At 44.5% G+C, this 13,335-nt stretch overlaps 2 protein-coding genes across 2 annotated transcripts; one reads left to right on the top strand and one right to left on the bottom strand.

Moving 5' to 3' along the window:
- Positions 1 to 841: 841 nt before the first annotated feature.
- Positions 842 to 5,345, top strand: GTF2A2 (general transcription factor IIA subunit 2). The gene is made up of 5 exons (XM_088063130.1): positions 842 to 864; positions 1,267 to 1,400; positions 1,888 to 1,992; positions 3,276 to 3,402; positions 5,037 to 5,345. The coding sequence occupies exons 2-5, from the start codon at positions 1,329 to 1,331 to the stop codon at positions 5,060 to 5,062; spliced, it is 330 nt and encodes a 109-aa protein (XP_087919256.1). The 5' UTR covers positions 842 to 864; positions 1,267 to 1,328; the 3' UTR covers positions 5,063 to 5,345.
- A 5,566-nt stretch (positions 5,346 to 10,911) lies between these two features.
- On the bottom strand, positions 10,912 to 12,771 carry GCNT3 (glucosaminyl (N-acetyl) transferase 3, mucin type). The gene has a single exon (XM_005521742.2). The coding sequence runs from the start codon at positions 12,769 to 12,771 to the stop codon at positions 11,494 to 11,496; it is 1,278 nt and encodes a 425-aa protein (XP_005521799.1). The 3' UTR covers positions 10,912 to 11,493.
- Positions 12,772 to 13,335: the final 564 nt, after the last annotated feature.

The following is a 13,335-nucleotide window of genomic DNA, read 5'->3' as shown; positions in this document are numbered from 1 at the left end:
TCTGATCTACATGTTTTTTTTATATTAAAAATATAAAATAAAAATATAAAAACATGAAAGTATTAAAAATTATCTGAAGAGAAGTCATCGGAGTGTTTTCCAAAAGTCCTTATCTTACCATGTTCCTTACTCTAGCTTGCTCAACTGCTAGTTAATACTGGTAGCACGGAATTCCAGGTTAATAATTACAAATAAATATTCATAAAGGACAGATGTTTAGTTTACCAGTGGCTCTGCGGTTCTGCAATGTTTCTTAATAATGTAACAAAACCTTTTTAATTTAAAAAAAAAAGACCTGAGCAGTAAGGTGCTCTAATGGTTGAATGGTAGATTGAAGGGTTATGATAGAATGATTACGCTGTCAATTAGTGTCTGTAAGGTTTATTATCTTTGATAACGGGAAACATGCCGTGTTTAACAAAGTAAAGCTGCACTAATGCAAAAGCACAGGTTGCAGAGTCACAGACAATAGAACTGGCCTAACTGGGCTAGTAACACTCTTCGCAGATGTGACTGTTTTCCTTTGTCCCTTTAACAGAAAAGATGGAAGTAGAAGACTCTTAACCTACCTCTGAGTGTGCCCGCGGTTTGAGTGTACCCGCAGTGTGAGTGTGCCCGCGGTGTGTGCGAGAGTGCCCGCGGTGTGTGCGAGGCTGCCCGCGGTGTGAGGGTACCCGCGGTGTCTGCGAGGCTGCCCGCGGTGTGAGGGTACCCGCGGTGTGTGCGAGGCTGCCCGCGGTGTGAGGGTGCCCGCGGTGTGAGGGTGCCCGCGGCGCGGGCGGGGCCCCCCTGGGCCGGGCCCTGCGGCCGTTCCGCTTCCGGGCCGCGGCGGGCGGGGCGGTGCCGCGCTTCCGGCCGCGCGCGGTGAGGAGCCATGGCGGCGCGGGCTGGGGAGCGCCGGGGCCGGGGCAGCTTCCCCGGGCCCGGGGCCGGGGCCGGGGCCGGGGCCGGGGGCGGGGCGCGGGGCGGGGGCCGGGGCGGGGGCGGGGGCCGGGCCCGGGGCGGGGGCGGGGGCCGGGGCCGGGGCCGGGGCTTGGCGGGGCCTTGCAGTGCCCGGCTCCCGCCGGAATAGCGCCGGCCGGGCCGGCTCCCGGAGCCGGGCCGGGCTGTCCGTCGTGCGGCCCCGCGGCCGGGAGCGCGCCCGAGTGTCGCGCGGTGTTGCGGGGAGGCCTCAGACCGTGCGTGCCCTGCCGTGCGTGTGCCCGACGGGTTCGGCTGCGGGGCGGAGGGGGTTTTATTGTTCCCTTTGTTTGTTTTCAATGAGAGCGAGGACAGCACGGGCGCGCAGCCGCGGATGAGCAGGACGTGTCCAGCCTTCCCGGTAAACCATGGCGTATCAGCTGTATAGGAACACCACGCTGGGGAACAGCCTTCAGGAGAGCCTGGATGAGCTCATACAGGTTGGGGGCCTGGGCGAGTAGCTTAATAAAGACAGCAATTTTTATCTAAATGGCTTTGTCGTTCCTGTATCAGGGTACTTACGGCCAAGGTTTGGGAAACTTACTGATTGAAAACGTAAGGGTTTGGTATTCCATTCGCTTGTGATGGTTTTTTCTTTACGTTCTGGGTAAAAGGAAGTGTTTCGTGTAAATGGCATAATCTCATGTGGCTCAGTAAATGAACAGCCAGGTAAGGTGGAACATTGCAGTCAATCTGTTGTTCTTCTGGTTATTTACAGCAAATATTTATTATAAAAGGTCTTTGTATAGTACAGAATTGAAGTACAAAAATGGAAATAAATACAGGAACATAATTTTTTGTAGATTGTTCTTCTAGAGATCTGCTTCATTGAATGAACTTTGCTTTAATGTTTTTAACTTATACTGCATGTTTGAGCTTACTTTGAAACAACTCAAAACTTTTATTTTTTTCTTCCAACTACTTTAGTCACAGCAAATCACTCCTCAGTTGGCCCTTCAGGTGCTACTTCAGTTTGATAAAGCTATAAATTCAGCACTGGCACAGCGAGTCAGGAACAGAGTCAATTTCAGGGTAAGGAAATGATATCTTAAAGTTTTACATAAGTGTTTGCATAAGTGTTGATGCACAATGTCATTAAAAGCTGTGTGATAAGCAAGAACTTTCAAGGGTTCATTTTGGCTCTACTGATGACTGTTCACGTGTATATTCTGTATGAAGCTGTAAGGCTTGTTACCTTGTTCTGCCAGGGATCTTTGGAATGAATGCAAAAAGCAGATGATGAAAACAGGGAAGAGGGAAATGCTTTTTTGATGGATAACATTGCCATCCTCAGTGTCTTGCAGATGAGGAGGGAGTCTTTTGCTTCTCGCAGCTGTCCCTAGCAAAAGTGAGATGAGGCCAGATTTTCAGCCACATGAGTAATGTGAAGAGAGACTAGAGAGTTTTAGATCTACCCTTTCACTGGATCATTTTGTAGCTATTTTCTGTAGGTATCATAGAAAAATAAGTTGGGGGGTGTTCCAAATCAGCCATCCTAATTGATGTTAGATAGCCAGCAAGTTAAATGTTAACTTGAATGTAATGTTAAGAAAAAAAACACAAAACCCAGATTTCTGTTAACTTTTGTCATAATACTTCTCTACAGTCTATGTAGAACACATTCATGATGTGGGTTCCTAAGAGACTAGATTTTTAAACAATATAGAGATGTTAAAAATAGCATAATTTTTCTTAAGTTGTTTTGTATATATGACATGGTATAAAAAAAAGTTTAGTATGTGTTTAGTGGATAAATTTAAAAAATGTTACTTGGAGCTTAAGTTCTAAGTTCAAGAATGTAAATTTAAAATACGTAAAATTGCAGGTCAGAAGTTTTCCATATTGACATCCTCAGTAATACATCAAATAGCAGGGATACCCCTTTATGTTATATATTTGTCATGATTTTTTATTTAGGCTGCCAGCTGCCACTTTGTTTAAGCAATTGCAGAATTCACATCTTGTGATCACTGCTGTATCTGATTTTTATTATGACCCAGTATTTTAAGAAATGTTTTTTGCTACTGATCCTTTGTATACATTAGAAAAATTGTAAAACAACTTTGCCTACCTGAGGAGCCTCCCCTTGGATATCCTGTAATGTCACTCCATGGTCTTGAGAATTTCAGCCACTGGAGGGCATTTAAACTCCAGTTTTCCTCAGAATTGCTTGCTTGCCAGTTTGTATGCATTCAGGTCCACTGTTGGCTTGTAGCACATCTATTCAAGAAGGGACATAGTTCAGTAGATACTCATCGTGTTTTCTGTTGCTTTTGAGATGCGTCCTATAGCAAATGTCTCTTGTTTTTTTATAGGGGTCTCTGAACACATACAGGTTCTGTGACAATGTATGGACGTTTGTACTGAATGACGTGGAATTTAGGGAGGTCACCGAACTTGTGAAAGTGGATAAAGTGAAAATTGTAGCATGTGATGGCAAAAGTAAGTATGAAATATGATATAAATAGGCTGAGATGTGAGACTTGATAGTTTATAGAAAGCTTTGATCAAATGTCTTACTAAAGCCAGATTGACTGTATGACTTAGACAGAGGTAGGGCTCTGCATTCCCTTTTACATCTGATGAGAGATGAAACAAAAGCCAGCTAAATGCTTCCCTGACTCATAAGCACTGAGGCAGAACCATGTTAGGGACTACTGTGCACCTGTTGTTGGGAAGTACATAACAACGAGAGCAATTAGAAAGCCAGAAGTAATCTTTATTTTTTGTGTGGTGAGTTTTCTAGTGCTAATCTATTTGTTAGGTTAGCACCATGTGTTACTGAATCTGAAGAGTGCTTCAACTGTCTGAGCAAGGAATTGTCTGAGAAAAGTGTCTAAGCAGTCATTCTCTGAATTTGATAGCTGGGGACACAAACTCATGAAAAGCATGCGGGCATTTGCAAGTCATAAGACTGACTTGTTGCCTAACAGATCCTCTGTATGTACATTGCTTGTGGGAGTTTACAATCCATGTCTGCTTGACTGGATTACTTTTGCCCATGTCCCTTGATATTCTTTCCTGGAAAAAGTAATTCAGTGACTTTGTGGCAAGCTGCTTTATAACTTTTAAAGCCATCAATGTGACAGAGTATTGCTAAAGCTGTGTGAAATGCTGCCACTTGTTTCATCCTCAGAGAGAGATGCTAAAAGCAGGAACTGAGCATGGAAAAGGCTTTATTTTAATGCACCATAGACCTCTGAAATAGGTTCTTCATGGCTTGCTGACCCTGGCATGCTTACAATAGTCACTTCAAGTTGTAGTTCTAAAGAATTGACAGAATTTATTGTTTTCTCAACTTCTGGTATTAGCCAAGCATATAATCTTACTGCTTGTTTTTTGTGTGCTTATTATAGCTAGTGGAGGAAACCTTACTTTCCAAGTATTAATCATTTTCATTCTTGATAAATTGTGCAGATAAAATTTAAACAGCTGGATGACTTGAAGTTGCTATTAACATTACAACCTTTTTTTTTCCCATGAGAAGCTGACTTTTTGAAGGAGCAGTACTAAACACTGGCTTGTCGTTCTCCAGATTTGAGTTACATACTTTTTCCACAGCTCTAAAAACAGGAAAGCAGTAATGATAGTGTATCAAAAATTGCACTGGTGTTAATTGGTGATTCTGACAAAAGGTCAGAATGGAGAATTGGTCTCAGTTGCTTTATGAAGACCATGCTCATTTTTGCATCTGTTTCAAAGTGCACGATAAGCTATAGCCCACACTCCATCAGAGTTGGGGCTTGTGCTGCTGGATGTGCAAAAACCTTTCTCCTTAGTAAATGATAGCCAGATCTGCTTGTGGCTGACTGCAATGAAGTGTTTGTGTATCATTGCATGTTAGAGCTAAGCTTTTAGCATTTTTAATGTGTCTGCATGCACAACCCTGGAGTTTTGTGCTGGTTCTTCTCAGTGTTGCTAAGTGAAGTGAAACAGCACAAACAGTTCATGCATGGCATTGAGAGCAGTAGAGGGAATCGGGTAGGTACAGAACATGTTCTGAAATGCTCGGGGAATGCTTTAGAACTTGGGGAAGGTATTAGAGAATGCTCTTGGTTCTCTGTTTTCTTTCCTAGACACTGGTTCCAATACTGCAGAATGAATAGACCTGTGGTTTGTCTGCAATATTTTCTGTTGATATGCAGCACTTTCTGGAGAGAAGCAGCATGGAAAGGGACTGATCTTACACAATTCTTGAGATGCAGATGTGAGTTAATCCATACTAGACAGCATCACAGAATGACAGGGGAAGAAATACCTGTAGCATTTCTTCATTTCACCTTATAGGGCATGAATACAATGTTACCTTTTTTTTAATTACAAGAGATACTGTTGTCCTTTTTTTGTTTAAAACAATTTCTGTAATAAACTTTTATTTAAAAACTTTTGAAAGAGTGATCATTGGAAAACTTTGTTTAGAAACTAGCATTAACATTCCATATTTTCCCAAAATTTTCTAAGTGTGTTTAGAGAAATGCTGTAAATGAAAAAGTCTTTCAGTTACAGAGTTCTGAGTGTGGTTGCACTTTTAAGTATTGCAAGAAATGGCTGTTACAGAATGATGGATGAGGACATCAGTGAAAGCCTGGCAGCTCTTGCTGGGCAGCACGTTTGTGTGTTTGTGACTGCATCTTTTTGTCTATAAATAGCTCTGCTACGTGCCCTTTGCTGCACCCTGCAGATTGGTAAGTAACCATGTTTGAAACCAAAAGAAGAGACAAGTTGCTTTTATTTCAACTGCACAATAAGTGTCTGTTTTTGCATAAGGGATGCAAATGTCTATCTGTGCCATGTTTTCTCTTGTTCTACATCAGACTCAATCTTCCAGGTTTAATTTTTTTTTGTTCTCTAAAAATCATGTGGTAAACTGAATTTCAAGCCATACAAGCATAAAAATTTGCGCTTCCTACCTCCAAGTACTTGTAATCTCTTCCTGTCTCTAGGCAGACTTCCACATTCTGAGTTCTCTGTAGCCTTTGGACTCTCCTAATGCAAATAGTTGTATCTTGTATTTTGTTCCAATTAAGTGTGCATTAGAATCATAGAATGACCATGGTTGGAAGGGACCTTAAGCATGGTCTCGTTCCAGCCCCTGACATGGGCAGGGACATTTTCCCCTATCTCAGGTTGCTCCAAGCCCCATCCAACTTGGCCTTGAGCACTTCCAGGGTCGGGGCAGCCTCAGCGTCTCTGGGAAACTTGTTCTAGTGTCTCATCACCATCACAGGGAAGAATTTCTTCCTATTATCTAAACCTACCCTCTCTCAGTTTGAAGTCATTCCCCCTTGTCCTGCTGCTCCAGGCTTTAACCACATTTCTGGGATGGTGTTTGTCCAGGTCCTGGATCTGCTGCTTCTGTGGAGGTTGTTTCAGTTCACTGAAGGAGCAGGGAGCAAAGGGAAGTTAAGGCAGTCTGGTGCCAATGTTCTTTCTTCTTTTTGTTGCTTTGCTCTCTATAACTTTGTTGCTACTTGCTATTTTTTGTGTTTGAATTTCACCTAATCCTGCCCAGTTAATGTGATTAATGTACTTGGTGGTCTTGGAAGATTGAATTTACAGTTAAAAGCATCAACTGCACTTCTGCTATACTAAGCTATTGTAATTTCCAGTGGAAGACACGTCATTTCACTTGCTCGAGCATCAGCACACTTGCTGCTGCCTACTTGGGTCTTCTTTGCCTGTAGTGTTCCAGACTTTTTCATTTATTTTATATTTCTTTAGGAATATCACAATTGTTCCCACTTCTCAGCAGCAGAGAGAAAGTAAAATATACCTGTGCAATTTGACATTGAACTGGAATGGATGCTTCTATTTAGAAAGTAAATTAACGTAAAGAAAGTGAAGGAAAGAATAAATACAGTGCAGAACTGGCTGTGGATGACTGCCTGTTTAAACATGGTTTCCAAGAAAAAGGATTTTGTCGATTCTATAGGTGTGCAAACCAGGATGTTATCTGATGCAAGCTGTTTGCTTAGTCAGGGATGTCAATACCTGAATTCAAATGTTATCAGAGAGGCAGAAATTAAAGTGCAGAGCAGGAAGAATTTATGATGAATTTCCAGAAGACAAGTTTAATCAGGATCATTATGTACCTTTGCATGATGACTAGGCACAGTGAGGTAGAGGAGAGTTACTCAAAGCACAGATACTTGTGTTTAAGGATCTTGGCAGCTTAGGGGGTAGGATTTCAGTCAAGGTCCTACTGACCTGGGTTTGCTTTTCTGTAGTCTAAAATTTTGTGGTGGGGAAGAAAGTAGAAGCATGTTACAAAGCACTTCAGTAAGACTATACTGGGAGACATGAACTTTTTCTTCACTATAACCTAAATGGTGGTCTTTATTAGGATTAGCCATTATGGACTAGGAGGTTGTAATTTCCAGATATTAATATTTTGGTTTGCATCTTGTGCTGAAAGAACACATCCTTCAAGACATTTTATGGGAACTGCTGTTGCAGTCAGAAGAAAAATAACATCCTAACCCTGCTCCATGAATTAGTTTTACTCGGTTAAAAAAAAAAAAATTACTCAAAATAAATTTTTATATTTACTGCAAATATTTCATAGGTACTGCGTTCATATAGTTCATGTTTACTTTTTGTTTCTTTAGAATTTGTTACCTGTTTTCCTACAAATTCATTGTCTTTGACCCATCTCTTTATTAAAGGGTATCTCAGAGATGATCGTATAAAGTATCAAATGCAAAGCAAGAAGGAAATAGACCCTCCTAACTAAAGCTAAAAAGCTGTTATGGACGGGTTATGTAATAAGCCACATTGTTCTTGTAAAAATAAAGTGAAAACCACTGGGAAATAAAACATCATTTTTAGCCAGGTTTAAAACAGAAAAATCTGTTATTAAATTCCAGAATTATAATTTCATCTTCTTCCCGTGCACTTCTTGAAAGGTAAATTTGCAGCATATTTCCTCCTTAAACAACTGCTGGCTCATTTACAGTTCAAGTTGTGAGTTAATGATTGTAGACAGAAGTGTCAGAAGTAGATTTTTTACTACAAAAAGTTAATATTTCTGATATGACTTCCAACCGGACAGCCCATGATTTTTCTGATGAATTACCTATGGGGTTTAATCTATTTTTGAAGGTGGTCCTATTATCTGATGTGATTGTGCTACTTCGGGCTAGAGCTGGTCCTACTCTATTCTGAGTTCCTTCTCTTTTTGGTTCTGCAACTGTGGCAAATTACAAGATTTCTCTGTGCTCTGTTGCCAGCTCTAAGAGACCAGCTATCTTATTTCTAAGATCTTTTGAGATCTCTGGAAGGCAAAGTTCTGTATTAGAGTTGAGTGGTAGTTTTTACTGCTATTTCCAATGTCAGAGACATATTGCTGCTTTGATGTATGACTACACTCATGCCATTTCTAATGTCTTTGAAAGAGGATATGCTGAGAACATTCCTTTGTAAGAATCGTTTTGTCTTTGTTCACCTTAAGCATTTGGGAGTAGGCTGATTCTTTCAGAAGAAGTTAGGTCACTACTAAAAGAAGTGATTTGAAAATAAATTTGCACAAGATAGCCTTTGTTTTTGCAACCAAATCATCTGAGAGGAATTCTGGGTAGTAACACCATCAGAAACAGGAAATTTCCTTTGGATCAAGAAAATTGGATGTCAAGGTTTGCTAGCTGTTTACTTCTGCAGGTAATAACACCAGAACAGTCGTTTTCATCCAAAGCAGTGACCTCTGAACCGATTGTGTTGCTAGATAACTGCTGTCCCTCCTACTGAGTCACCAAGCTGTTTTCTGGTATGCTGGCTTCACATGATGCCTTTATATTCTATGGGCAAGCTCTTTCAAATCTGGATTAATGCTTAGATTCTCCGTGTTCAGGTTTAACCAGGAAGGGCAAAGATTGCAGTGAGTAACATTAAAAGAAAAAATACTTTGACTTTGCTAAAAGGCTTACCATGGAACAGATTTGAAGTGGCACTTTCCACCCCCAATCTAAATCCTTGTCTCTCTCTCCATCTGTAACATTTTAGTGTGTGACAAGAACAGATGAAACACTGTTGTTATAGTGTGTACAAGCAATACTTCATGTTTCTGAGAGAAGAAAGAGCTGAAGAAGTTAAACATATTTACAAAGTAAAGGGGATAAAAATTACTATTGACAAGTCTATAACTTGTAAGTATGTATCTTTCTGTACAGGTATATTTGCAAAATAACAGGTCCCTCATTCAAGAATCTTTCACTGTTTCAAGCTAGGATTCCTTCCAGCCCCCCCCCAATACATTTGTTCTTTGAGAAATAAATTATTTTGTTTTTACAGACATTTATTTCAGGGATGGATTTGGTTTTGATGCAATTTCTTGTTAATTATGGGATTTTTTTTTGTCTCCATGAATATGCACACTTTTCCTCAATTTTCCAAGGGAAAAAGACAACACTTTGACACAGTTAGAAAAATGTGGATATTAAATGCAAAAAGAAGGGAACAGAGCCTGTGTGAAACTAAGTCACAGGCTTCTCACTCTGGCCTGAGAAAGCAGGAGAAGGAATCCAAACAGTCCTTGATAAAGGACAGCAATCTGCAGGTGGTGTTTAGGAAAACAGTCAAGGGGTGGTGTTCCACTTAACCAATGCTGGTGATGTGTTGCTTTAATGAGCAGTGAGAGTTTTACCTCTCAGACTTTCTCGAACATGTGTATAAAAGAAGATCAAGAATAATAAACTTTGCTCTCCTGTTCAACACACAATAGAGTCTGTGTTGTTCTTCTCGCCGTTCCCAATAGAGTGACACTTCTCTGCCTGTTTCAGTCCAGAAACTTGAACATATCCCAGCCCCCCCAAAGAACCCCTTGGCACTAGTTTGCCATTTTGAACTAATACATATAAATTTAAAGTAAGTGAAAGAGTTCTAACAAGCAAAATCAGGTTAGACAGCAGTGGTTTGATGCAGTTTTCTATGGTGGGAGACTTGAGTTCTTACCCTAAGTCATCAGAGAAGTTTTATTTTAAAATAATGTACAAGACATGGAGATAATTTCTATTTTATGTTGAATTTGCTACTGAAACCATTTTAAAAAGTTGTATCTTACCATCAGGTTACCATAAGGCTTTAAGCTCAAGCAAATGTCTGCTTACTTAAGTTGGAAACAGCTCTCTCCAGGATCACTAATCCTATTTATTTGCTCTTTTGCATAAACACATGCCCAATGATACACTGGGTATTTATGTTTGAGAGCTTTCCTTGCCAGTACTTGGAGCTGTTGTCTGTAAAATCACCATAGCATTTTAAAAATCACTATTTTACAACCAAGTTCACTTTAAAGTGTCTAACAAAATTGCAGTGACATACCTTTTCAAGACAGTTACTTCATCTTCTCATCCTACTTAAATCAACGTTTGAAAGATCAGTGTGACTGTAGTCATAACTTCATCTAAGTGTACCCTGGAGTTATGGAATTGCTTCAGATGTTCTGAATAATGCTAATTCTCCACTGTAGACCTTAAATTTGCAGTACTTAGAAGGAAGTTACTTTAATAGATTGATTTTTTTTTAAATAAAGTCAATGGCATTAATCCCTCAGCATTACAGGTAGTGAAAAGTTGTTGGATCCATGGGAAGTGGCTAGCTTTATTATGAGAAGGTGAGAAAAACACATGGATGAAATACAGAAGTGTGCAGGTCTTCCTTTCAGCTTCTAGAAACTTAAAAAAACAGTGTGTTGGGTGATTGGCTTGTTCATTGTGCATTACTGGATATGGTAATTACAGTAATGAAATATCACCAAAATATCCTTTGGGGGGGGGGAGGGGAGGTTGGTGGGAAGAAGGATGTAGATCTTAGAAAATGTAGGTTTACACGCCTTTGTGTGCATCCTTCTGTCTGTGTTTCAGACAAAGTGGATGCACAAAGGGTTAACTGATCTAATGCTTTGCCCAGGAGCACAAACCATTCTCCTCAGGGGATATAAAACACCGAAGCGCTATGTATTTTAGTATCTTGGATTTTATTGAAGGTTGACTTTTGACTAACGGCTTCTGATGGAGCCGAAGTTTAAAGTGAGGCAAAAGCAGCAGCCAGATGTTCAGCTGAGCAGCGCTGAGGGTGCCAGGAATGGGCGGTGCTCTGTGGAAAAGCAAATTACTCATGGTTTCAGCTCTGCCCCTAGCCGGACCTGCAGCCACCGTGACCCGGCCCTGCCCGTCTACAAGCGTCTGGGCTCACCTTTGCCGATAGACCCAGGCAGGGACTGTGAAACGCCCCGCCCGCTTCCTCCAGCCGGTCCGGGGGAGAGCGGCGCTCCTGCGCCCTCTGAGGGGACCCCGCGGGCCGGGCCGGGCTGAGCCTCCCGCCCTTCCACACCGGTCCGGCCCGTCCGTCTGTCCGTCCGTCCGGGCCTCGGCGGGGCCGCAGCCCCGCGCCCGCCAATGGGGCTTCTCCTCGGGGCCGCGCCGAGACGTGGGCCCCTCAGGGGCCCAGGGGATCCTCTCCCGCTGTCCCCGAGGCGCCGTGGGCTAGACCCGCCCGCGGAAGGCAACAGGTGCTGGCCAGAGTCTCGGCGGCTCCCCCTCAGAGCCCCCGGCCGTACAGGGCCTTGTGGCGCAGGTGCTCCTCGAGACACTGGAGGGCCGCATCGTCCACCTCGGGGTCGAACTTGTTGGCCAAGAGATGGTGCTGCTGCAGCATCCAGGGCACGTCGCCCACCCCGTAGATGCAGATGGCGCGCTGGTGGCGGCCGGTGCAGGGCGGGTAGGCCGCGCCCTTGCTGATGTCCCCCTCCAGGTACTCCCACTTGACCAGGCGGGGAAGGGCGTTCATGTCCGAGAGCTGGAACTTGTCGCTGGGGGGAGTGCCCCCCGGCACGCCCGGCATGCGGTTCAGGGTGGCCCAGACGTGCTCGTCGGGGCTGTAGCTGTCCTTGGACCACTCGAGGAACTTTTGTGCCGTGGGGTTCTCGAAGACGTACTGCACAAAGTCCCGTGTGACCGCGTTGTACGCGCTGCCCGTGAACATGGGGTAGCTGTGGGGCGGCGGCAGTTTCTTCTGGGCAGTGCGAGAGATGGTCTCCCCCACCTCGTGGTGGTACTGCCAGCGCTGCTGCTTGGCGGCTGAGGGCTTCTCCGACTCCACGTTGTTATGGCCCTGCAGCAGCTGCAGCGCCCGGACTATCTCGCCATTGGTCTTGATGGGGAAGTCGGTGCCGCAAGTGTTGATGAGGTATCGCCACGGCACGGGGCTCTGCAGCAGGTCCTGCATGCAGTTGAGGTCGGCCTGCAGCCGGGACCAGGCGGCATAGACCACGCTCTCCAGGCGGCTGGCCACGAAGACGTTGGGGAAGCAGGCAGCAATGGCCCGCACGGCCTCCTGGAAGGCGGCCGGGGATTTGCTGTCCACATGGACACAGTAGACATTCTGGGGGGAGTAGACGGACCGCAGGAGCCGCTCAAACATGTCGATTTTGTTGTGGATGACCATGGAGTAGGCGATGGGGAACTCCTTCTCCTCCTGGCTGAGGGGAAACTCGATGTAGCGCCGGGTCTTCTTGAAGGCTCTGCAGTCCCTCGTAATGTTCAGGTATTCGCCGGGCGTCGGTGAAGCCTTTCTGTTCGCCACTTCGAGGTTGTTGAGCTGCGCCTCCCGGATGGCTTTCTGGTCCCCGCGGACGACCCCCGAGCAGTTGATGCTGCGGCTGGGGGACAGCTCCAGCGCCCGGTGGAGGCGGGAGGGGTCGGCGGGGTCGGGGCGGGCGGTGCCGCGCAGCCCCAGGGCGGCGGCGAGCAGCGCCAGCGGCCCGAGCAGCAGCACCCAGCGCCGCCGCGCCGCCGGGGCTCGCTCCCAGCACTGCATCCCGCCGTGCTTCTGCCCTCTCCTCCCGGCTGCGCTGCCTTCAGCGGGCCCGAGCCCGGAGCAGCCCGGCAGCGAGGCACCTGCTGCCTCTGCGAGGTGAGGAAGCAGTGCCCGGGCGATCCCGGTGTGACCGCAGGTGAACAACAGTCCCCTCCCTCCCCGTGGCGTGGCTCTGTTTGGTTTTATCAACACTGGGGGTGGTTCTGTATCTCCTGTGTCTATTTAAAACATGATATTTCATCTTAAACCCTGTCCAGCATGTAATGCAAGGAAAATACCTCTAGAATTCCACTCTATGTAATGCACATAAAGTTTTTTAGAAAGACTTTACTAGATTACTTTGGCGTATAACCTGCTTTTCCAGTGTTCTGATCGTTAGGGAAGATGTGTGCTAACGTCTTTACGAAAAATTCGATGGGTGGAGATGTGGGTTTTAACCCTAATGTCTCTACTAACTTCAGGCAGCAGGTTTGTTGCAGAACCCTGACTGTCTGACTCCCGAAACAGACAAGGGTCTGCACAAGTCTGAACTTCTAAACTCTGGGGTAAAATGACAGGTTCAAG

The sequence above is a fragment of the Pseudopodoces humilis genome, chromosome 16 (genome assembly GCF_049639895.1).
Source record: "Pseudopodoces humilis isolate 2021_Gansu_Grassland_sample_001 chromosome 16, ASM4963989v1, whole genome shotgun sequence".
NCBI classification, from domain to species: domain Eukaryota; kingdom Metazoa; phylum Chordata; class Aves; order Passeriformes; family Paridae; genus Pseudopodoces; species Pseudopodoces humilis.
This window is presented reverse-complemented; position numbering and strand designations above follow the sequence as displayed.

Excerpts from the sequence above, each read along its gene's own strand:
- GTF2A2 (XM_088063130.1), top strand. The coding sequence starts at position 1,329 with ATGGCGTATCAGCTGTATAGGAACACCACGCTGGGGAACAGCCTTCAG. Across the intron at positions 1,401-1,887 it reads GCCTGGATGAGCTCATACAG|TCACAGCAAATCACTCCTCA; the intron begins GTTGGGGGCCTG and ends CAACTACTTTAG. Across the intron at positions 1,993-3,275 it reads GGAACAGAGTCAATTTCAGG|GGGTCTCTGAACACATACAG; the intron begins GTAAGGAAATGA and ends GTTTTTTTATAG.
- GCNT3 (XM_005521742.2), bottom strand. The coding sequence starts at position 12,771 with ATGCAGTGCTGGGAGCGAGCCCCGGCGGCGCGGCGGCGCTGGGTGCTG.